The sequence below is a fragment of the Mustela nivalis genome (genome assembly GCF_964662115.1).
Source record: "Mustela nivalis genome assembly, chromosome: 2".
Lineage (NCBI taxonomy): Eukaryota > Metazoa > Chordata > Mammalia > Carnivora > Mustelidae > Mustela > Mustela nivalis.
The window spans coordinates 124,865,210-124,891,000 of NC_139021.1; the positions used below are offsets into that span (position 1 = coordinate 124,865,210).

The following is a 25,791-nucleotide window of genomic DNA, read 5'->3' on the forward strand; positions in this document are numbered from 1 at the left end:
ATTTTATACCCATTAATTAGCAACTCCTTCTTGCCCCTGGTAGCTACCATTCTACTCCTGCTTCTTTGACTCTATTTTAGCTACCACATCTAAGTGGAATCAGGCAGTATCTGTCCTTCTGTGACTATTTCAGTTAGCATGATGTCCTCAAGGTGCATTCATGTTGCCACATACTGCAGAATTTTATTCCTTTTTAAGGCTGAATAATATTTCACAGAACAGTGTCTGCTGCATAATAGACCCTCATCATATGATGGCAATATTGATAATTCTAGAGAACTGACACAAATGAAATGATAAACTCCATCTGCCAGATTTTCTGATAAAATTGATAATGCTTATACTATTACAGACTTCAAGGTTTGGGTGATGAGAGGCTAGATTGTTCAGATCAATCTTCCCACTAAAAAGTACTGAAAATGCTGAATCAAATATCTCAAAAAATTTTCCAGAGCAACAAAGAGGTAACAAGACCATAAGAAGTTACCAGTACAAATATGATAAATGAGAACGAGTGAGTTAAGTGAGCACAGAAGCTGTGTTTGTCTTGAGAGCATTTGCCAATCCCAGCAAATCTGAATTTATGATTTAACGATCCTGCAAGATAAGGAAGCAGAACAGAAATCAAATTCTAGGGACTGAACAATGTAAGTAGTTAATGGGAGATCCTCCCCATGCTAGGCTCATATTCTGAAGGAATCACCAATGGTAGTGGTGAACAAGAAATAATCCAAGCCCAGGAACCTCAATGCCTAGAAGTGGGGGATAGGACGGGTTCAGAGAAACTCAGACATGATCTTTGGATAAAGCGGGCCTAGACTAATAGTTCCCCCAGGTGCCTGCCAGAAGCAAACAGAAACATTAAGCATCAATTTATTCCTGTATGTAAACTTTAGATTATAATGACAAGTGCATGAAGACATTCAAGGAATTGAGACATCATGAGAACCAGTAGAAAAAGACAACAGAAATAGACCCAGAAAAACATTATATGTCTGAATTATTAGTCATAGACTATAAAACAGGCTTTTCACTAAAAACCTAAACAATAATACTGACAATGCATGCAAGAAATACAAAGTTCCCAAGCAAACCTGAAAAAGTCAAAAAGAAACTTCTAGAGCTGGGAAATATAAGAACAGAAATGAAGAACTCTTGGTATATAGGTTTAACTGCAGATCAGACAGAGCTGCAGAGAGAATAAGGGAAATAGAAGATAGTTCATAAAACAACCCAGAAAAGCATTAAAGACAGACTAAAAGACCAAAAATACATCACAAAGAGTAAGAAACATAGATGATAAAGCCAGAAAGATGGACAGGTTTAACAGGAATGCTAGGAGAAAAGCAAGAGAATGGAACAGAGGCTCTCTGAATAGAAAAGTGAGATTTTTGTCCAGAACTAATGAAGACACCAATCAGTAATTTTAAGAAGTTAAAGGAGTTGCCTCTTTATTTTGTTGACTGTTTCCTTTGCTGTGCAGAAGCTTTTGATCTTGATGAAGTCCCAAAAGTTCATTTTTGTTTTTGTTTCCTTTGCCTTTGGAGACATATCTTGAAAGAAGTTGCTGTGGCTGATATCGAAGAGTTTACTGCCTATGCTCTCCTCTAGGATTCTGATAGATTCCTGTTTCGTGTTGAGGTCTTTTATCCATTTCAAGTTTATCTTTGTGTACAGTGTAAGAGAATGGTCGAGTTTCATTCTTCTACATATAGCTGTCCAGTTTTCCCAGCACCATTTATTGAAAAGACTGTCTTTTTTTCCACTGTATATTTTTTCCTGTTTTGTCGAAGATTATTTGACCATAGAGTTGAGGGTCCATATCTGGGCTCTCTACTCTGTTCCACTGGTCTATGGGTCTGTTTTTATGCCAGTACCATGCTGTCTTGGTGATCACAGCTTTGTAGTAAAGCTTGAAATCAGGTAACGTTGTTTTTGTTTTTCAACATTTCCTTAGTGATCGGGGTCTCTTCTGATTCCACACAAATTTTAGGATTATTTGCTCTAGCTCTTTGAAAAATACCGGTGGAATTTTGGTCAGAATGGCATTAAAAGTATAGATTGCTCTAGACAGTATAGACATTTTAACAATGTTTATTCTTCCGATCCAAGATCATGGAATGGTCTTCCACCTTTTTTGTGTCTTCTTCAATTTCTTTCATGAGTGTTCTGTAGTTCCTTGAGTACAGATCCTTTGCCTCTTTGGTTAGGTTTATTCCCAGGTATCTTATGGTTCTTGGTGCTATAGTAAATGGAATCGATTCTTTAATTTCCCTTTCTGTATTTTGGGAGAAGATATTTGCAGATGACAGTACAGACAAAGGTTGATATCCAGGATCTATAAAGAACTCCTCAAACTAAACACACACAAAACAGACAATCTCATCAAAAAATGGGCAGAAGATATGAACAGACACTTCTCCAATGAAGACATACAAATGGCTATCACACACATGAAAAAATGTTCAACATCACTAGCCATCAGGGAGATTCAAATTAAAACCACATTGAGATACTACCTTACACCAGTTAGAATGGCCAAAATTAGCAAGACAGGAAACAACATGTATTGGAGAGGATGTGGAGAAAGGGGAACCCTATTACACTGTTGGTGGGAATGCAAGATGGTGCAGCCACTTTGGAGTGGAAATTCCTCAAGAAATTAAAAATAGAGCTTCCCTATGATCCTGCAATTGCACTACTGGGTATTTACCCAAAGATACAGATGTAGTGAAAAGAAGGGCCATCTGTACCCCCAGTGTTTATAGCAGCAATGGCCACGGTCACCAAACTATGGAAAGAACCAAGATGCCCTTCAACAGATGAATGGATAAGGAAGATGTGATCCATATACACTATGGAGTATTATGCTTCCATCAGAAAGGATGAATACCCAACTTTTGTAGCACCATGGATGGGACTGGAAGAGATTATGCTGAGTGAAATAAGTCAAGCAGAGACAGTCAATTATCATATGGTTTCACTTATTTGGGGAGCATAACAAATAACATGGAGGACAAGGGGAGAAGGAGAGAAGAAGGAAGTTGAGGGAAATTGAAAGGGGAGGTGAACCATGAGAGACTATGGAATCTGAAAAACAATCTGAGGGTTTTGAAGGGGTGAGGGATGGGAGGTTGGGGGAAGCAGGTGGTGGGTATTGATTGGAGAGGGCACGGATTGCATGGACCACTGGGTGTGGTGCAAAAACAAGGAATACTGTTACGCTGATAAGAAATAAAAATTAAAAAATAAATTAAAAAAAAAAGAAGTTAAAGGAGTTCCGAAAGCAGCATAAATGAAATTAAATTCCATACCTACATCATAATGAAACTTCAGAAAATCAACGACAAAGAGAAAATAAAGTGCCTTCCCAGAAGGAACACACTGACAAATGATCTTCAACAGCTAGTAAAAGAAGCCAGAAGACAGTACAATTATATCTTTAATATTCAAAAAGAAAAAAAATTGAAACTGCCAAAATCCTATATCTTGTAAAAGATGCCTTTCAAGAATGAAGCAAAATAGAGTCATCTTCAGACAAACACAAGAACAAAAAAGTATGATACCAGTGGAACACACTAAAAGAAATTTTAAGGCTTATACTTTGAACATAAGGAAAGTGATTATCACATGTGAGATATAAGGTACAAATGATACGCAGAAATTTATGGATAAATCTAAATAAATGTAAAATGTATAAGACATTTTGTGAAATTTAAAAATTAAATAGAATTATATAACAATAGTACACAGGTCAGAGAAATGGAGTTTAACTGTTTGAAAGTCCCTGCATTGTCTAAGAAAAGAGTAAAACTATCTTTTAATTTCAGGCTTTAATAGGTATGATTAATGACATTTCTAGCAGTAATTTCTTAAAGATGAGAAAAAGAATTATAACTTTACTTTGAACAAGGAAAAGGTGAAAATGATAAAATTATCAATCCTTGAAAAGGCAACAAAGAACAGAAAAACACATGCAAGATCAATAGCAAACACAGGATATGATGGTAGATTTAAGCCCAAATATTTAATATCATATAATATAGCTTATGAACATTTTGATATCAAATGTAAAATGACTAAATGTTCCATTAAAAACACAAATATTGTCAAACTGGATAAAAACTAAAATCCAACATTGGGGAGGGTATGTGCTTTGGTGAGTGCTGATTCACAGACCTGTACACCTGGGGATAAAAATACATGTATATAAAAAATTAAAAATGAAAAAAAAAAAACTCAAAAAACCCCCCACTAAAATCCAGTATATAATCCTCTTTGACGAGGCATGTCTACAATATAAAAATAAGTACAGTTTAAGGTAAAATGGAGGTAAAAGAGTGGAAGAAAATTGTGTATCAGCAGCTCGTGGGTGGCTCAGTTGGTTAAGTGTCCAATTCTTGATTTCAGCTCAGGTCTTGACCTCAGAGTTGTGAGTTCAAGCCTGATGTTGGGCTCCAGTGTGGCACCCTCTTAAAAAAACATTGTGTGTATCAAATAGCAAAGGCTCAAATAATAAAAAATAGCTGTAACTGTGAGAACTAGAAAACTCTACAATCACAGCAGATTTTATCACATCTCTCATAGTAACATATAGAGTATATAGACTATAATAATTATTTCCAACAAATAATTGGAATATATAGAACAGATCACTGAATAAAAACACTAACAAAACTACTGCAAGAATGATAATAAAAAGACAAGAGAATGTACAAAAAGCTATTCTTTCAAATAGAAAGAAGGGACATCACTATAGATGCTGAGGAAATTCAATAAAGCTATCATTAAGAAGTTAATACTTATGAAACTCAAATTTTTATTTTATGTTTTATTTTATTTATTTATTTTTTTTGAGAGAGAGAGAGACAGAACATGCACATGAGAGAGAGAGCATGCACATGTCCAAGTGTTTGGGGAAAGGGAGAGAGAGAGACTTTTAAGTAGACTCCATGCTCAGCAAGGAGGCCAACACAGGGCTCCATCTCACAACGCTGAGATCATGACCTGAGCCAAAATCAAGAGTTGAATGCTTAACTGACTCAGACACCCATGTTCCCTAATGAATCTCAAATTTTACCCAAAGAACCTTATAACTATTAAAAATAATTGAATAAAAGATAAATAATAGCGATACAACCATACAATGAAATACTATAAGCAGTATAGTATATATATAGTATATACTGCATATACGGGATGAACAAAAACCAAGTTGCTAAGGAGACATAATGTGATTTTATCCATATAAAGTTCAAACCAGAAAAAATTATTTAGAGAAGCACACATAGGTGGTAAAACCAAAAATAAACGCATGAAAGTGAATACCATAAAAACTGGGACCCATTTATACCTAGAATAATTGAGAAGTAATATTGACAATGTTCTTTCTTGACATGAAGGTAGTTATGCATATATTCATCTCAAAATTATTTGTTACATTGTACATTCATATTTTAAGAACTTTTCTGTTCTTTTAATGTAATTTTTAGAGCAAAACTTTAAAAATATTTTTGTAAAATCATCTATTTCATCAGTGTGGAGCCACCCATCTTTATAACCATAAGTATAAAGTAAGGTTATACAAAATTTTATGTATTCTGCTTCAGAAAATGGACAAGAATAAATGACCCAAATTATATTTCTAAACTACTCTGCTATCACCACTCTGCATTTTTTCTCATAAGTAACATAATCTGGGAAAATGGAGAATGCTCATGTTAAATTTTACAAACCTTTCTAATTACTTAGCTCCCTTTTTCAACTTGTTATATTATTTTTTTGGATAAACTACAACTACCAGTATCATCCAGAAAGAAAAGGGTTCAGATTAAAAATAACTGAATAAAAGATAAATAATAGCGATATAACAATACAATGAAATACTATAAGCAATATAGTGTGTGTATATATATATATATATATATATATATATATATATATATATATATATACATACACACACATACTCTTACATCCTCTGTTTCTACCAACAGGAGGTTTGGCTTCCTCAATTTCAACTTTAAAAATAAAACAGATCTTTGCCAACCAGAGGGGTGGTAAAGTAATCAATTTCAAGTCAAAGACAAAAATTCAGAATACAGAAAACCTTTCTGTCCTCACTAAGTTAGCCTCACAAACAAATCTCTGGAAAATGGCATGGAAAAAGAAAAATTTTTTTTTCTCATTTTGGGGAACAGGATAGAAAGAACGCATGCTTATATTATTTAAGCCAACATCCGCTTCAGAGGAGCATATTTAAATTAGAAATTATTACTTTCTTCACATTACCTATTAACATAACATATGTAATAAGTAAAATATAGACTGTACTCACCATTTCCATTAATAGACAGATTATGGGTCTTGAAGCTATCCTCAGCACTTTCCAAGGTCAAAGTAGTATGAGCTAGCAAATTATACTTTGCAGCACTAGTAATAGGGAGAAATAAGACATACTTTGAGTATTTTCGTATATTTCCTACCACATAAAACATTTAGATATTCAATAACAGAAAATAAACAACCTGATTAAAAAACAGGCTAAGGTCTTGAATAGACATTTCTCCAAAGAAGATACAAAGATGGCCAATAAAAACATGAAAAATGCTCAAGATCATGAATCATTAGGAAAATGCAAATCAAAACCACGAATGGGGCTCCTGGGTGGCTCAGTCAGTTGAACGTGTGACTCCCAGCCTCAGCTCAGGTCATTATCAGGATTGTTAGATTGCGCCCCACATCCAGCTCTGTGTTCAGCATAAAGTCTGCCTGAGATTCTCTCTGGCTCTCCCTCTCCTCTCCCCACTTCATGTGCGCACATGTGCTCTTTCTCTCTCTCTCAAATAAATAAATATTTTAACATTAAAATAAAAAATACAATTACACCACTTCACATCCATTAGGATGGCTTTTATTAATTAAAGAAAAAAACAACAGAAAATAAGTGTTGGCTAGACTGGGGACAAATTTGTAACATTGTGCATTGCTAATGAGAAAGTAAAATGTTGCAGTCACTATGGAAAATGTACAGTGGTTCCTCAAAAAATTAGAAATAAGGGTGCCTGGGTGGCTCAGTGGGTTAAAGCCTCTGCCTTTGGCTCAGGTCATGATCCCAGAGTCTTGGGATCGAACCCCCGCATCGGGCTCTCTGCTCAGCAGGGAGCCTGCTTCCTCCTCTTTCTCTGTCTGCCTCTCTGTCTACTTGTGATCTCTGTCTGTCAAATAAATAAATAAATAAAATCTTAAAAAAAATAAATAAAAATAAACAAATAAATAAAAATAAAAAATTAGAAATAGAATTACCATATGATTCAGCAATTCCACTTCTGGATATATACCCAAAAGAATTTAAAGTAGTGACTCAAAGGGATATGTGTACACCTGTATAAATAGCAGCATTACTCACAACGCACAAGAGCCAAACAGCAGAAGAAGGTCAACTGTCCATTCAAAGGATGAAAGGATAAATAAAATGTGGTATATATATACAATAGAGTATTCTTCAGCCTTAAAAGGGAAGGAAATTCTGACACAGACTACAATACAAATTAACCTTCAAGACCTTACACTAAGTGAAATAAACCAATGATGAAAGCACAAATACTGCTTGATTCCATGTGTAAAGTCCGTGGAGTAGTCTAATTCGTAGAAACAAAAAGTCGAGTTGAAGGTTGCCAATGGTTGCGTGGCAGGGGAGCAGGATGTTATTTTTTATTGGGCATAGAATTTCAGTTTGTAAAGATAAAAACATTCTGGGGATGGGTGATGGAAGATAGTTGCACAATACTGTGAATGTATTAAATGGCACTGAACTATACACTTAAAAATGGTTACAATCATAAATTTTATATATTTAACCATAATGTAAAAATGAAGAAAAACCACATTTAGATGTTGTAGATGACAGATTATAAATATAAATGAATTATCAACCTAGTATGTTTATCTCTTTATGCTATTTTATCTTAAGAAAATCTGCAAGTTATTTGCCTTAACTCATAGATGTTTCTCTGAATGGTCTCCATTCATTCAAAAATATTAACAGAACACCTAACATATGCCAAGTTCTATGCAAGGTGATGGGCACTTTGGTAAACAAGACTCAGTATTATATTCTGATGTAAGGGGGAGAGAGAAAAGGTAAGCAGAGGGATAAATTAAATAGTGGTATTTGTAAGTTATAATGCAACCTTTTCTATGAAGCAAAGGGGATAAGAAAACTGAGGACCTGTTAAGCAGGAGAAACAAGGACTATCTAAGGGGTAATGGTGACGCTCTCATAAGAAGATGAAATCAAGCAAAGAATGTGGGAAGACATTCCAAGCAGAGAAGGCTGAAAGTAGAGCAGTGTGGCTGGAGTATAGGGAGCAAGTGGGAACCACCACCTTAGGACACAAGGTCAGAGATAAAGACAGGAATTAGGTCCTCGAACTTTGCTGGAAACCTTGGAGAAAGAGTGGATTTGATTCCAAGCATAATGAAGTCATTGGAGAAAGTTAATAAGAAGATAGTGATGGGATCTGATTCATAATTACTTCCTGGGAGTAAGAATGAATTTTCTTCTGGTTTACCAACTTCAAAGATTTGGAGTTTTCACATTCATCATATGGAAAAATGGAGGACTTCATTACTAATTCCATTTTTTTCATGACAATCCCCTTTATGCTACTTGTGTTAAAATAGCACTCTTGCCAAAGTATCTAAAAATTCTGAGGTTAAATTTCATATCCTGGTACTCTGTGGTGATTAAAAAGTGAATTTTCATTCAATAGTAATTCTATTTTCTGGGGCGCCTGGTTGGCTCAGTGGGTTAAAGCCTCTGCCTTCAGCTCAGGTTTTGACCCCAGTGTCCTGGGATCAAGCCCTGCATTGGGCTCTCTGCTCAGCGGGGAGCCTTGCTTCCTCCTCTGGCTCTGCCTGTGTCTCTGCCTACTTGTGATCTGTCTGTCAAATAAATAAATAAATAAAATCTTTAAAAATAATAATAGTAATAATAATTCTATTTTCTGAGCTAGTAATCTTGATTTCAAGAATTTTTCTTGGTTTTATTTATTTTCCAAATTAGTAAAACCTCAACATTCAAAACATCAGATGTTTGAACATTGTTTTAAGCATGTTAAAATGTGACAGGAATATAGACAGAGAAGACAGACAAGGAAAAGTTTGATGGGAATTTTTATTAATTGTGCCAAGTGATATGTTTCATAAACCTCCTTTGTCTCATACTAAATCTTTACTAGAATCTCTACTACAAAGAAAAGTATGTATACATATAGTAACTGTGCAATGCATACTCCACAGAATGTTACTCCCTTGGAGAACACCTGTTCTCCAAGGGAGTATTGAGAAATAATGGAAATACTTTACTGTATAAGTACAGCATATGCTCTGATTTATCTTGCCTTTTAATATATAACTACCATAGACTAGAGATATCTCTCAATACCCAGTGACTTTTATCAATGTTTATGTAGGGAAATTTATGTTTCTGTCTCTAAAACTCAACAAAATATTTTTTTTTAAAGATTTATTTATTTGACAGAGAGAAATCACAAGTAGACAGAGAGGCAGCCAGAGAGAGAGAGAGAGAGGGAAGCAAGCTCCCTGCTGAGCAGAGAGCTCGATGCGGGACCCGATCCCAGGACCCTGAGATTATGACCTGAGCCGAAGGCAGCGGCTTAATCCACTGAGCCACCCAGGCGCCCCTCAACAAAATATTTTTAACAAAGTGATGTATGACTAAATTTCAAGGTACACCCTGAATACAACTGGTATACTATCAGATTTCTATGCAGACTTCTGGAAAGTTTACTAAGCACCAGAAAATCTCCACTGTTGCAAGAGCTAATAGGCACCAGCCTCATACTCAATGTGGGCCAGTCTCTGCTATTACTCACTTAGCCTGGGTTTCTATAATTAGCTCTTACTTTTCCCTAGTGTCATACAATGAGTCCCCCCCACCCCGCAAAAAAGTTGAGAAAGTATTAATGAAAATTGTGGAGAAAAAATTCAAAGCAACTGAGCATAGCAATTACAATGGAAGACCAAATACGATTACATACAAAGGGCCTACTAATAACCACGGTCTGGTGATGAGGGCCTAATACGTTAAGTATTATCTCAACACGATAATTTGTCCCTGATATATAAGTTTTACAGAACTACATTGTAACTTTTCGCACTTAAAATAAAGAAGATTAGGCTCCCTAATCTTCTGCATTTCAGGGCAGTGTATTATCTTCAGGAACAGGTGATTGTCAACAAGCAGGGAATTGATGCGAGAGAGAGATGCTAGGTGTGTGTGACAAACCACAAGCCCGATGTGGCTAGAGTATGATGTAGGAGATGGAGAGATGTCCCAAATGTAAGTAAGAGGCAGACCCTGCACATGGCAGTTCTTTGTGAGGCATACTAAGGACAACGGATTTTCTTGTGAGTGAGATGGGAACAAATGGTAGGTTGAAGCAAAGGCATGCGCTATGATGTAACTTGTATTTTTAAACAATCCCTCTGGCTGCCATGTGCAGAACAGACCACCGGGGGTAAGAGTGAAAATGGACATCGACTAGAAAGTTTCTAGTTGATGACTAGATGACTAGATGACTGCAGGTCAAAGAGCTGATGCAGACCTGGAATAGGGTGGTAGCTTTACGGTAAGCTAGGGAGAAGAAACAAGATTCTTGATATATTCTTGAAGTTGACCCAATGTGGACATGGGAGGTGGGGAAAAAAAAAAAAAAAGGCCTGAAAACAACTCCAAGGCTTTTGGCCTAAGCAACCAGAAAAATGGAATACTTATTACACTGCAGTGAGGCTGACAGAAGAATAGATATGGGAAATTGGGAAATATGAATTTAGTTGTAGACAAGTCAAGTTTAAAATTGTTCTAGATATCTAGATAGGTTGTAAGGTAGGCAGCTGGACAATATCTGGAGTTAAGAGAAGAAAAAGTATAGAAGAATTAAATTTGGGAGTTACCAGTGTATAAATGAAATTTAATTAAAGTTAGAAAGTTAAGTGAAGTCCAAGGACTGAAAAATGAGACACACTTCATCATTAGAGATCAAGTTGAAGAGCAATGAACAAAGGAGGCAGGTGAGAAATAGTCAGAGGTAGCGGGAAAACCAGGGAGGTGGATCCTAGAAGGGAAGTTAACAGAAATGGTCCAAGGAGAGAGTAAGAGGAGAGGAAGTGGAGGTAAGGAATACAGAAAACTTTTCTATAAAGGGTAGCTCTCAAATGGGGCAGTACGGATGGGAGTTATTTCAGCATGCTTTGTGTTGGTAGCAATGATGCAGTTAAAAAACGACAATAAAAAAAAAAATGATGATGGGGAGCAGGGGATATGCATAGGAGCTTGCTTCTAAGTCATGCAGATGGGATCCAGTGCACAAGACGGTGGCGTTAGATGGGACAGAGTTCCCAAGAAAAGAAAGCAGCAAATAAACATACAGATGTGGACAGGCTTATAGATTTGGCTGATGAAGAAATGTAAGTTCTCCCCTGATTGCTTTAGTAGGATCAGTGATAGGTGAAACAAAGTCATCAGCTTTGAATAAAGAGTAGAAAGGAGGGGGAAATCGGAGTTTTCAGAAGAGACAGTAATATGATGTGAAATACCTTCCCTGAAGAGAGGCAAATTGGAAGGCTATGGAAACTCAGTGGGATTGCTGTCATACTGAGAACTCACTTAAGGTTAGTGATCATGTGTCTAAAGGGAGACCAGTAACTGTGACTCTTTATCTCCAGCTTCCTCATCTATTTCTCATGAGTGCAGATGCGGAGGAGCACAAAGGAGGATTTAACCAAGGCTGGAGTTTTTCCAAGGTAAGTATGACAACAAGAAAAAGGCTAGGAAAGAATAAAGTGGTTAATCATGGAGTCAAATCTAAATTCGAGTCAGACTGCTAAAGGGAGCAAGCTGGAAATGTGTGAGGCGGTGGATAGAGTGGGATACCAGCTAACAAGATGGTAGAGGGTGTGCAATTATTTGTCACAAGGTCTAGGGCACAACTATAGAGTGGAGGACTGGAATAGGCAGAAGGACAAGATCACTGGAGATGGGGGGTCATGAAACTGAGAGGTCAAAGTATTAGATGAATAGACTACATGTCTTTTTAAGTCCATCAAGAAAAATACCTGAAATAGTGGGAGGCCGGAAAAGGGAGAGAAAGAGAATAAAGATACTTTTTATTTTTCGGAATGACACGGTAATTTATTCTTACTAACTACTAAAAACATTTGCGTATTCTTCACTTCAGGAATAGCATCAATTCAATACATAGTATAATATAAAATAGTGCCATTAGTGTGCACAGAAAGCAGCTGGTTATAAGCTGTGCCTTTACGCCAAGCGCACTGGGGAGGTGGCATGTTCAGAAAGCAACTCCCGTATAACGGAACAGGCTAAAATCATGTGATGAATGAGGTGTATGTTCGAATTTTTTCTCAGGCCTTAAGAAACAATTGTGACTAAGGCATCTCTTCCTCAGCTACTTTTAGGTAAACACGGAGCATATTTGCCTTTATTTTCAATAAGTGATGCATCTGATAATAACAAGCTGAAGAAAGTTATTGATAACTTCTAAGGATGTTAAATAAGCTATGATTAACAAAAAAGTAAGTAAATAAACTATGATAGAGCCGAATGATAATGTGGTCATTAACATAATTATGTGAAGACTCTATAATAATTGTAGAAAAAAAGCTGAATGTGTAGATAATTATTTATACCTATCTCCCAAAGCTAGATATTTAAAAACCTGAAAAAATATTGGTCAATATATAAAAAAAATTTGACTTAGAATGAAGTAGGAATAACTCTTTTTCTCTTCTAGATTCTATTTGATTATTTTTGTAATCAAATAAAAAGTGTGGTGAAGCAGTATGATGGAAATCTCCCATAAAAATCAGAGAAAGGCAAAGCATTATTATACCACATATGTACAGTTTAAGGCATTTGACAAGCAATATCTTTTTAAAGATTCACAATGACTACTTAAAGTAAGCAGAGCAGATAGTTTCATCCATGTTTTCAGAAGAAGAAACTGAAGTTCAGAGAATATAATTGACTTGCCTCTGCTAGGCAAGTTCTATACTGGAAAGAGGGCCCCGCTATACTTACTACCTTTATACTTCATTAAGAAATAGTTTAAAATTATGATACCATTTCTGTTAAAACAGATATAAGGGACCGTATTTTACCACTGCAACAATTTTGAGTTCAGGGTGGGTGACTTATGAACTTTGGAATCTAATGTGCCATATGATATAACTGCTGAATAATCCTTTCTAAGATGATTAAATGAATGGATAATGGAATTGTACCCAAAGGCTGAGGAGCTCCTTAGTTACATTTGAACTCTGCATCATCTTTCACACAACCAAAACAGTAACTTCATTGTTCCTCAAATCATAAATAATCCATTTATTCTAGACAAGTATTAAGATACTTGTCTTATAACTTCAATCTAATTTAAAATGCAGTATAGTGGCTTATTTTTAAAAAAATTAATATACATTTTGTCAAATAATCATTCTCAATTTTACCAGTTTTCTTGAAATGATTGTTTAAAATGATGTATATTTACATAGTGATGAATAATGTACTAAATAAATAGTTCTCAATGACCATAAAATAGTGAACTCAGCTATTAGAAACACTGGGAAAATCTGGACAAAGGAATTTCAGTAAGTGAAATTCCACAAATAAAAATGAATAAATGAATCACATCAGGGAACATGCTAAAAATTACCAAAAATGTTCACTGTCTTCTTTTGGATCAAACAATACTTTATGATGATATTTCAAGTTACTTCATTTTTAAACCATGACTAATTACAATGCCAATGTTTCCAAAACTAACAATGATCTCACTTTTAAAACATTCTTGTCAGGATAACATTTTCTTACTAAAACATTACACTCATTCCTTTTAGCCAACCCTAATATTGAGTTCCCAAAAGTTTAATCAGCTACATTTTTTAATCAAATAAGCCAATTGTTATAACACTGGGGGGAGAAGTTGGTCCAAAATGTTATGGAAAAAAAAAATGACTACTTTAAATGGTAGTCTAAAAAAAACACTCTTTTGTCAGAAAGAAGAGCTATATTTGATCACATGCCATGTTACTAGAGAAGATATATATAGCCCAAATCTGATCTTTTATGTGCATTTTGGTTAAAAATTAAAAGCTGTATTGGGAATCTTCTCATTGAACTAGATCACTATTAAAGAAACAAAACTGATCCCCTTATGCATTCTGATCACTAGTACTTTTCTCAAACTCCTATCAAGGTGCTGAAGCAGTCAGTTAAGGAATTGCTAGTTAAGAGTCATCCCAGTCTATGAATTTAACCTAGTGTATGCCGGATTCACACCTGAAGCTCAGCAGAATACAGGTACTGGCAGAACATGATTCAGTGAAATGTAAAAGATTTTACTTTTCCTTTGACCAAATTTAATTGGTATAAATAAGCAAATGCCATAAAAGTTGCATGGGGAACGTTCATAAAGAAAATTCGTGTTTGGATTCAGGTATAAACCAAGTAGAATAACAAATCTAAATAGAATGAACACTTCAAGACAAATATGTCAGTTGTTATTTAAAAGAATTAATACTGGGGTGCGTGGGTGGCTCAGTTGGTTAAGCAACTGACTTTGGCTCAAGTCAAGATGCCAGGGCCCTAGGATGGAGCCCCACATCAGGCTCCCTGCTCAGTGGGGACTGCTTCTCCCTTTGGCCCTCTCCCCAAACCCCACTAATGTTCTCTTTCTCTCCCTCAAATAAATAAGTAAAATCTAAAAAAATCTTTAAAAAAAAAAAAGGAACTTAATACCAACAATATTATGCTCAAAAATTCCTCCAGGCTTCAAAGAGGAATACAGGTTAAATGCAAGTTCTAACATCATTTAGATTATCTTCTATGAAATTAGAAATAATGGCTTTAAATTTTAAAATATGTCTATATTTTATAATCCTACATTCTTTTTAAATTGTAATGCTTCAGCATGGGTTTGAAAAAGTTAAGGAAAACCTAGTCTCAGAACAGTAAAAGTAGCAACAATGGGACGAACTACAATTATTAAATTTCCACTGTATTTTTATTTTTTTCATTTAATTTCGAGGAAACTCCATACTGTTTTCCATAGTGGTTGCACCAATTTACATTCCCAGCAACAGTGCACAAGGGTTTCCCCTTTCTCTACATGTTCAGCATTTCTTAATTCTTTTGATAACAATCATTGTAAAAGGTATGAGGTAATATCTTACTGTGATTTGATTTACATTTTCCTGATGATTTTTGATGTTGACCATCTTTTCATGTTTCTGTTGGCCATCTGTTTTTTTTTTTTTTTTTGAATAATGTCTATTCAGATCCTCTGCCTATATTCTAATTAGATTTTTTTTTTCTGCTATTAAGTTCTAAGAGTTCTTTATATCTATGGATATTAACCCCTTAACAGATATATGATTTGAAAATATCTCATCTCATTCACTAGGCTGCCTGTTCATTTTGTTGATGGTTTCCTTCACTGTGCAAAAGCTTTTTAGTTTATTTATCCAAAGAAAATGAAAACACTAATTCAAAAAGATGTATGCATCTCTATGTTTACTATAGCATTATTTATAATAACAAAGATATGGAAACAACCTAAGTACCCACCAATGGATGAATTAGATAAAGATGTATTATATTTTTATACTCAGCCATAAAAAAGAATGAAGTCTTGCTTTTTGCATCACCATGAATGGACCTTGAGGATATTACGCTAAGTGAAATAAGTCAGACAGAAAAAGACAAATACCATATGATTTTACTCATATGTGGAATTAAAAAACAAAAAACCAAATAAAACAAAACTAATAAGTATAGAGAACAGACTGGTGCCTTGCAGAGGAGAGGTGTGTTGGGAGCTTGGCAAAATAGGTGAACAGAGTCCAGAGGTACAAACTTATAGTTATAAAATAAGTAAGTCATGAGGATGTAATTTATAGCATGATGATTACAGTCAATCACATTGTATTAAATATTTGAAAGCTACTAAGAGTGTAAATCTTAAAAGTTCCCATCACAAGAAAACAAATCTTTAATTTGGAATGGTGAGCCAGTTTCTAGGCAGTAACTAGACTTACTGAACTGATCATTTCTCAGTGTATACAAAATTGAATCACTATGTTGTACTCTCGAAGCTAATATGTTATATGTAAATTAATCTGCCCTGGGTCACAAAAATAATATAAGACAGGATAAAACATTAAGTATTCACTGCCAAACATCGAGGTTTTATAATGAGGCTTGAGTCCCACTCCCCACCCCCACCATTTTTTTTTTCCTTAAACAAGCTTTAAGGTGTATGAAACCTTAGAAATGTCTCTAAGGAGGCTCCTAATAAATGATTGTGTCTAAGAATCCTTACCTTTCATATGAGAAAACTGAGATCCAAGGAATAATGTAACTTCTCCAGGATATCAGGGGTCCTAGCATTGTTTTGAATAAAGCAAAATAAATTTTGCTGTCTAAAAAATTTTTAAAAACTACTGAACTCAATAGAAAATTCTTGATATATCTTAATCAAGAAAAGCTTTAAGAAGATAAAGGAAAAAAATTAAAGGGTTCCTTACTCACTTTTCAATGAGATTTATATGAGGAAAGACTTAACATTTTCTATGACTTATTTTTCAGAGGAAAATGGGGGAAGAAAAACCCTATTTGGATCCAACAGAACCAACAGATTGTGACATCAACTTATAACTCATGAACTGTAATTTTAAAAACTAAAAATAGAATTAAAAATCTGATGACTGTATTATAAATAGATAGGGCTAAGGAATGCTTCATGAAATTCATCTGCTTATGCTACTGTACACTCAGTCATGATGCTAATTTCTTAGCATAGGCCTCGATTGAAAGAGACTGAAAGCTACAATACTAGAATCCCAAGACATTATCCATATGTAAGTATCTGACATGAAAAGAGTTATGTAACTATGTTGTGATGATTAACATTTCCAGGGTCTATAGACCTGAGCTATTTTGCTTTTTGTAATCATAGTGAAGTTATTGACATGTTGAAGAGCCAACTCTACCAGAACATGCAAAGAAATTCTAAGAATGTAGACTAATCGACAGTTTTCCCAAGACACATAAACAAAACTATTTATGCAGTAACAAATGCAATGTATAAAAAAAGTATCTGAGAGAAACCAGGGCTCCTTGAAGAAATGGTGACTCCAAGTTTGGGCAGAAAAATTCAAGATGAATGTGGAACATCTTGTGTCAGAAAGCAAAGAAGCTATCAGAGATTAGGTTATGTCAAAAGCTGCAGGAGTCAGCTGAAAAGTTTCCCCCTGATCAAAGTTAGGACAACTTGGCTTCAAAGAGAATAATAACTGTAACAGATTGAAACACAAACATATACAAAAATTCAAGACTTCAAATAAAAGAGAACATTGATTACCTCCATGGTTGATAGAATAACAACTCATAATTCTAAAATTGGGTAAATAAAAGAATCTAGCATTTTTTTCCTCTCTTTCCTCCATCAATTTTTTCCATTTATAACCACAGTTCATGAAGGAAACGTCTTTTTTAAGAAAATTCAGAGTTTTTTAAAAAGTGCATGACCAATTTAGAAAGTCACCAAATTATAATCTCTAATGAAATAATTATCAGTAATAGCTGCTAAAACCATTAGATAAAACATGACAGGGAACTTCATAATGGATGAATTGGGCTGGCAACACCTGAACCCACTGATCAATTTTAATATAACTATAAGTGGAAAAAGGCCTCCCAATGGGAGACAGTATGAAGTACCTATAGTCAATGTGAAGTATTACTGCCTAAAAAAGAACCTGAGTCAAATCAGTCTTCTAGATCTACCAATCAATTGTAAGGAAGCACAGAGGATAGAAAAAGATGTTTAAAAAGATGCAATTAGCTAAATTCAAAATATGGGAAATTCTACAAGATCTGATTTCTTCAATAAACAATGGCAAGAAAAAAGTAGGCAGGAAATCATTAAAGATTAAAAGAAACTTAAAAGACTCACTTAAATGCAACATTGTAGACCTTATTGGATCCTAATTTGCACAAACAAATTACAAGAGGACATTTTTATAATTGGGGCACTTCGAATACAGACTGGATATCAGCTGATATATTTTTTTTAAGATTATTTATTTATTTATGTATTTGCCAGAGAGAGAGAGAGAGAGAGAGCAGAGGCAGGCTGAGTGGCAGCAGAGGCAGAGGGAGAAGCAGGCTCCCTGCTGAGCAAGGAGCCCGATGTGGGACTCGATCCCAGGACGCTGGGATCATGACCTGAGCAAAAGGCAGACACTTAACCAACTGAGCCACCCAGGCGTCCCGGTATCAGCTGATATTAAGGGCTTATTTTTTTGTACATGACAATGGTAGTGAAGCTTTGTTATACAGAAATAAAATATTTTTAAAAATCTGTAAGAATAACGTATGACAAATACAGAGAACCAGTTGGTAGATTGACAGGCAGCAAACACTTTGACAAACAGTCCCTTTTAAAGAAAAACATTTCAGCTTTGTGGTAGGAATTGGAATTCCAAATCCCTAAAACGTGCTGTCCCCCAACTTCTACTTTCAAAGTAAAGATATTAAGGATACCTCAACTGGGTAAATTTCAGTTTTATTTCTGCTTCAGGATGTTTTTTCAACTTAAAATGAAACTTACACTCCACATACAATACTTTAAAATGTCACAAATACATAGTAATACTCTGTCACTATAAATGCTGTAGTAAAAAACTTACAAAATAGGAGAACTATAAGATGAGCATGTTTCATGATCTTCTTGAAGCACCAAATTTATTTTCTTCCCTGTAGCTTTACTTATAGATGTCTTCAGTTTCTTAGCTAGTTTTTTTGGTGTGTTGGTTATAGAAGATTCTTCTGTACAGCAGCTGTAAACCTCCACTTTTATCTGAAAGTCTGGCCCTGCTTTATTACTAAAATCAAAAGCATTCATAACATTAGAAACTTAACTCACTAGAAAATAAAATTGAAACATCCTTTAGTGTTTTCATAACATTTAAAAAATCACAATTTGAAACACAATTTATGTTAAAATGTTAATGAGACAGAACCCCCCTGTATTTATTTAGTATCTAAATGACCTGAGAGAGTGGCTGCAACTTCCAGAGCTAACCAGCTTCTAAGTAGGGCCAAGTTAACACAATGCGATCCAAATATACAGGCACAGTCCTAAAGAAAAACAATAATATGCCCTGGTCTTCTTGTAGCCAGAGCTATTTTCCTGATGTGACGTCTTCAGTTATACCTTCTTGGAAGGTATTTGTATAATATGTGTGATTTCCTAAAATAACTATTCCTCCAAAAGGAAAAGACTTAAAAACTGAAGAAGGAAAGAGAACAGAAAAGGTTTTCTCTGTTGAAACCTTTAGTGTTCATTTTTTCATAAAGAGCCACTGTCTGATCACCAACCGCCATGTCTTCTCCACCCCATCTTGTACCCAATAACTTTAAAATAACGCTGCACTGTTTGGTTATCTAGAGGAAAAAAACACACAAGCAAGAAATAATACAAAGATCTATATACTGTAAGTCAAGAACTCCTTGAGGGAGAGTGAGACCTTGGTAATATTCTTAACCTTGCATAAAAGATACTAAATACACTATTACACCCATAAGCAAAAACTCTGCCCTTTTAGCAAATGCTAAGCTTGCTTTGCCCTTTTTCAGACACAATGAACTACCTTTACTATAAAAGCTTGTGGTGGTGTTACTAATAATAAAATTTACTTAAAACCACAAGAAAGTTCCACCAGCAGATGTTGCCTTAGATGGAAGATCCATCAGTCTCAGAGATTTTAAATGGCCAATCTATACTTTGGATACATCCAAGAAATACCTCCCAGATATTTTTATAGTTTACTTGGCAACCTTTAAACATACAGGACTCCTAGTAATGACTAACAAATGTCAATATTTAGAGAAAAACCAGAGATTCATAAATATTGAATACTTATTAAAAACAATCTTAACAAAAGCACATTTTTAAAACAACATTTAGAACATTTGTCATCAGCTATTTTCGGAACTATTTAAAATATTTACAGAATTTTTTAAAAATTATAAATCATGTGGTGTCTTCCCAAGTAACTTGCATTGCTCTCTCAATGAAAAAAATTATGATTTTTGTCTTTGTGGTAAAAACAAACAATAGCAAAGTGATGTGAAGAAAAGAGCCCATTAACAGGACAGTTTTGGTAGAAAATAATGCACTAGGGAAAGTTGGTTATGGAGATAAAGGTAGTTAGATAAGCAAGGAAAATTACTCTTTTAGTTTCAATTATGTAAGTAAGCATTTGGTGATATTTTGAGGATCCTAAATAAATTCCTGTGGTTCAATAATTTGTAAGAATGCCTGAACAATGGCTAATAACTCAGAACAATGCATTTTATTTTTCTGTGCTACACAATTATTTATGGGATACTAGACAGAAGCCACAAAACATGGTCTGCAATAGTTTTTTCTAATGTTATGTGAGTGGCAAAACTACTCTCCAATCTCAACTGTTTAGCTCCACAGCTGAAAATGGCAAAAACCATGTATATTCAGTTTTATTTTAATAGTTAAGTAGCTATTAATATTTAGATACAAAGACAGTGTTTTTGAAACCCTCAAAGAAATACAAATCACACACTGATTTTGGCTAGTGGAAACTCCAGAAGAGGCCAGGAAAAACTTATGTTAGTTGAAAATGATTTCTATGGCTACCTGAGGAGTTCCTTCTGTATTATGACCACAACAAAATGAGCCTATAAAAGAGCAGGGGCAATAAAAACAGCCCTAAGGATCACCCCATATTTTACTGTTTGGGAGTACTTGAAAGAAGTACAATGTAAGAAAAAGAACGTGTCGAAATTTTACCAAAGTGTTTTCCCTATGGTACATATTTCAGGACTATCTTATAAATAAAGTTATAACTATTTTAGCATTTCTCTAACTAAATATCCTATATGAGATGTAAGAACTGTTTTATGCCCAAATTCACTCAATATAAAATAATGTTATGAGATTTCATTGTATTCATAGTTTGGTTAATAATGAAACTGTACATGTTCACAAAAATGAATAAAAATTTATCATATCCAATGAGTCAAATATTTACTACTAACATTATATGATTTCATTTTAATTTACATTGAAAAATTTCAAATGCTAAAATGGGCTGCTTCTGAATAAAGTAATTTTCAAAATCAATTTAAACATTTAAAGATCTTAATGCTTCAAAAATAATCTAAACACCTAATAATTTTGCATTCCTTTAAAGGTAGAATTTAAACTGTTCTTATTCTCTGGAGACTTAAACATACTTACAATATAGTTACATTTTCAAAACATAGATCTGTGATAGTTTTATCCACAATCACCATGTCAGTATCAAAAACTTCAGCTCCCATTTTGAACAAACAGAAAATGGCGTACTGCTGTGATCCTAGGGAAAAAAGAATGCTCCATGAGATGAATCATGCCTATACCATGTTAAAATCTACTTGGAAATGACAAGTTAGCACAAATATTTGTTAATTGAGTCTCATTTTCATGTATGTTACACTGTAATCGTTAACTTTTTATAAGGCCTGCTCTGGCAGTATATGTTAACACCTTTTCCAACCAGAACAAAGCAATTAAACTAAGGAGTATCGAAAAATAAAGCTGAAAATACAGACCTCTCAGCAGCTTACAGCAAGCACCATATTAATAAATTTTATTCCTAGAAACTCTTTAGGTTTTTATTAATTGCCAACTTATTATTATATATATACTATTACCTCTGCCATTCTGGTTTCCAAGTCTATTCAAGAAGTTTTCTATTATAAGACGTTAGGGGCAGGCATGCTAACAACAGCAAAACATTTCCCACCAAATTGACAGCAAGGGAGGAAACCACAAAAACAATAAAAAATAGACATGCAAACACAAAAAACATAGTTGATGAGCCTTTTAATTTGGTGACTTTTTAAAAAGCATTGGGTGATTAAAGGTCTAAAACCTCATTATTGAGAAAATGTAGCTTTTCAAAAAAACTTATTCTCTATAGTAATCAGAAAGATATGCTTAATCCCCACATGTACTCCTTTGTAAAGTAAATTATATTTCCTAATTGAATAACAAATATACTAACCTGATTTTGGATTCTTCATATAAAACTAATTATGCTCAATATGATTCAGTTTTTAAACTATGAGGAACAAAGCTATCACAATAGACAAGAAAGATAAAGGATTATCATATCTTTTCCGCTTTGCCTGTAACAGCTAGAAATCATTTGAGGTTAATTTCTATGACCTAAGCAATACATGGATTTGTGAAATCTATATAAAGCCATAAAATGCTGAAGGGGAAAAAAACCAGATCAAGCTAAAAACCCTTCACTCTGACACCCTGTAAAATAATCTGAAGTAACAAAACAAGGCAGAAAAGATCACCCAGATTCTGGTCAAAAAGAAATACTGCCTTTACCTTTACTCCTTGCACATTTTCTTTTGTTATACACTTCCCTTCCCCACAACCTGTTACAGTCCTTGCATAGGTTCCAGTCAACAACTAAAAGTACACTAGATAGGCATTATCTTAATTAGTATCAAGCAATTATAACATATTTGTACTAAAAATAGGAAAAAGCACGGTTCAGCAAGATATGGCTTATTCTGCCTAATGACATCAATTTATTTCAGTGTGGAAGCAGCTTTTTCTCCCAGTAATCACAAATTTACTACACCCTAAAGAAAATATTTCAAATATAAATTAAAATCATACATACGTTCCTTATTGCTGAAGTGATCAGAGTCTTTCCACATTAGTGGTATTCGAATATCTATGGAGGAGGAGAAAAAGAAATGACAAGTAATAATCTTGATAAATTTCATTTCTTAGAGTGAAATGAACTTCTGAATTCCATAATGGATTCCGACCATTAAAGTCAATATAAAATTTATTATTTAAATATTCTAACATGGGCAATATTTTCTCAAAAATAGCTTAGGCTAGGAATATAAAATATGTTACAGTTATTTAAATAATTTACTAAAAAACCCTGCCAACTATTACTCAAGAAATTATTAAGTAAGGTCTGTAATAAGCTTATGCCATAACATTTTCATTTTGTGATTTATGTTTCTGAAATAGATGAAATAGTTGAATTTCTATTTTAGATAACCAGTAGCAACAAATGTAGTTAAATACATTTTAAAATCATAAAATAGTAGGTAGAAATGATGTCAGTACTTCCATTACGCAAACTTTAAAGATGAAGAAAATTAAGTGATTTGTCTAAGATCATTGTTAGTGACAAACAGATCCAAATCTTTCCATTAAGAAGATTTAACTTGTCTACAAAAGAATTTGCAGATCTTTGTATATTCATGTTACCAACTACAGCATTTCCTTTAAGAAATAAAACTAAAAAGAATAATGCATTCCTTCTTCGAGACCAAGAAAAGGGCATATGTTCTAAAAGTGATGAAAATCTATCTTCTCTCATTCACACATTCTTCAAACCTTAAAGTAAATGTGTTAATGATCCTTATTCCAGATGTTAATCTAGACCTTTGGCATAGTCAAAATTTTTCTTTCCTAGTTTCCTCCATTCTTTCCTTTACTTTTAATACTAGTTTAACAATTTTCCTCTGACATTCTAGTGGTATCTATATATTTTCAGAGAATCAAAGTTCTACCAACTAGATTAAGATGTATGAATTAAAACATAGCACAGTAGAAAGCTCAATGATAAAGTGAAATTAGTTTCAATTACTCACAGTATAAATATCTCAAACCTTTGTGGAGAATTGCTCTGTTTAAGACACTTCCCTATTACACTTAGGATGTTGATATGTAGTATTTTCATACCTATTAATTATGCCACTTTCTAATAATTACAAATCTTTATGAACATAAGCTGCTTGGCTACATATATGTTTTGCTTCATTTTAGGTCCTATGATTCTTTGTCTACACTTTGATTAGTTTAGAATCCTTTTTAAGGTTCTTAACGCCTATTTCTAATTTCCTTTCTAGAAAAGCTTTATAATACTCTTTCATCCTTACCCATCCAACCAGATATGTATGTATGAGTGCCCTTGCCACTTCTGCCTTAGCAGTTTTGATTAAAAAATATTACTTATTGGGCTCTCTACATGTGCTCGGCTTAACACTTTATATATATCTCATCTAACCACAATTTTTTAAATATTTACTAATTTAATAGCCAATTGACAAGATTTGTTTAGATTTGTATTTTCTTCATTAACAAGAAAAATGTTAATACATATATCAATAGTTCAGTGAATGTTTGTACCCATGACCTAAAATAAAATATAAAGTATAAATAAAAATATATCATTATTTCATCTACGTGAGAGTTTTGGGGTATGTGAAATAAAAATATAAACATTCTTCTTATAAGAATAATTGTTCCAGCCCCTTTTGTGTATATAATAGGCCTTCCTTTCCTCATTCATTAAATGATTCAGTGGATATTTATCATATATGTCATCCTGAGTAAGTATCTGTCCTTTGGCTATATGCTTTACAGATCTAATTGAATCCACTTAACAGTTACTGTCTATCCTAATAGCAGTATCATACTATTATACTTAATCTTTATAGTATACTTTACCATTTGCTAGAAATATATCCTTCCAAAACATCTTATTCTCAGTTGCTAATTTCTTCATGTGAATTTTAGAAGTATGTTGTCCAAATTCCTCCAAAATGTTTTATTAGAATTCTATTATCCAAATTAATTTGAGAACTGGTAACTTTATAATATTCTGTCAATATATACAGTAGCACAACACAGTTACCCTTACATCTTTACTAAGGTTATTCTTGGCTATTTAATATTTTTGTTTTTTGTTGTTTTTCTTGTAAAAGAGATCTTTTTGCCATATTTTCTAACCAAATATTGTCGGCTTTGACAGCTTACCACTTTTTGTATATTTACCTTGAATCTAGCCATTTTTACTGAATTCTTTTTTTTTTTTTAAGATTTTATTTATTTGACAGGGAGAGATCACAAGTAGGCAGAGAGGCAGGCACAGAGAAAAGGGGAAGCAGTCTCCCTGCAGAGCAGAGAGCCAGATACAGGACTCAATCCCAGAACCCTGAGATCATGACCTGAGCCGAAGGCAGAGGCTTAACCCACTGAGCTACCCAGGCGCCCCTACTGAATTCTTCTTTAGTTCAAATAGTGTTTCAGTAAATTTCCTTAGATATTCTAGGTTTGCAATCTATTGTTTTAAAACAGTATTCAGTTCCTCTATTTCTATTTCAGCAGTTTCATCTTTCACTCTTGCTATTTTAGCTACAATTTCTTAAATTGTATCAAAATTACATTGATAACAATAGATATTTTTCCTATTGTCCTTTGCCCTTAATTTTAATGCGATTGCCTTTATTGTTTCATAATTATGACTTGGCTGATACCCTGTCAAAAAGCCTGCTTCTTGCTTGACCACAATTGCTGACTCATTTCATTTCACAACTGTTCTTGTTCACAGCTGTTCTTGTCCTATTAGGGTGGTACTGACTATTTACACTATCTTGGGAGGAACATGAACCATGACTTCCTCTGCTATATACCAATAGCCTATGGGAAAACCTTGCCTTTTCCCATGCGTACCTATATCAAATCCTCAAGAGAAGGCACACATTTCTTGTCTATTTCCCAGGTAGTCAGGTACTGTTCAGATGACAAAGGAAATGCTTCTTAGCAACTATGA

At 34.1% G+C, this 25,791-nt stretch overlaps 1 protein-coding gene across 8 annotated transcripts in view; it reads right to left on the bottom strand.

Moving 5' to 3' along the window:
* The window catches only part of RTKN2 (rhotekin 2), an 81,406-nt gene that overhangs the window by 34,340 nt on the left and 21,275 nt on the right, over nucleotides 1-25,791 (bottom strand). For all 8 annotated transcript variants that reach the window (XM_082717838.1, XM_082717837.1, XM_082717840.1 and 5 more), the window contains 4 exons: nucleotides 22,834-22,887; nucleotides 21,387-21,504; nucleotides 18,796-18,990; nucleotides 6,338-6,432 (listed from right to left, as the gene is read on the bottom strand). In XM_082717838.1, the coding sequence (XP_082573964.1) occupies nucleotides 6,338-6,432; nucleotides 18,796-18,990; nucleotides 21,387-21,504; nucleotides 22,834-22,887 (462 nt within the window). The remainder of the gene's footprint in view (nucleotides 1-6,337; nucleotides 6,433-18,795; nucleotides 18,991-21,386; nucleotides 21,505-22,833; nucleotides 22,888-25,791) is intronic.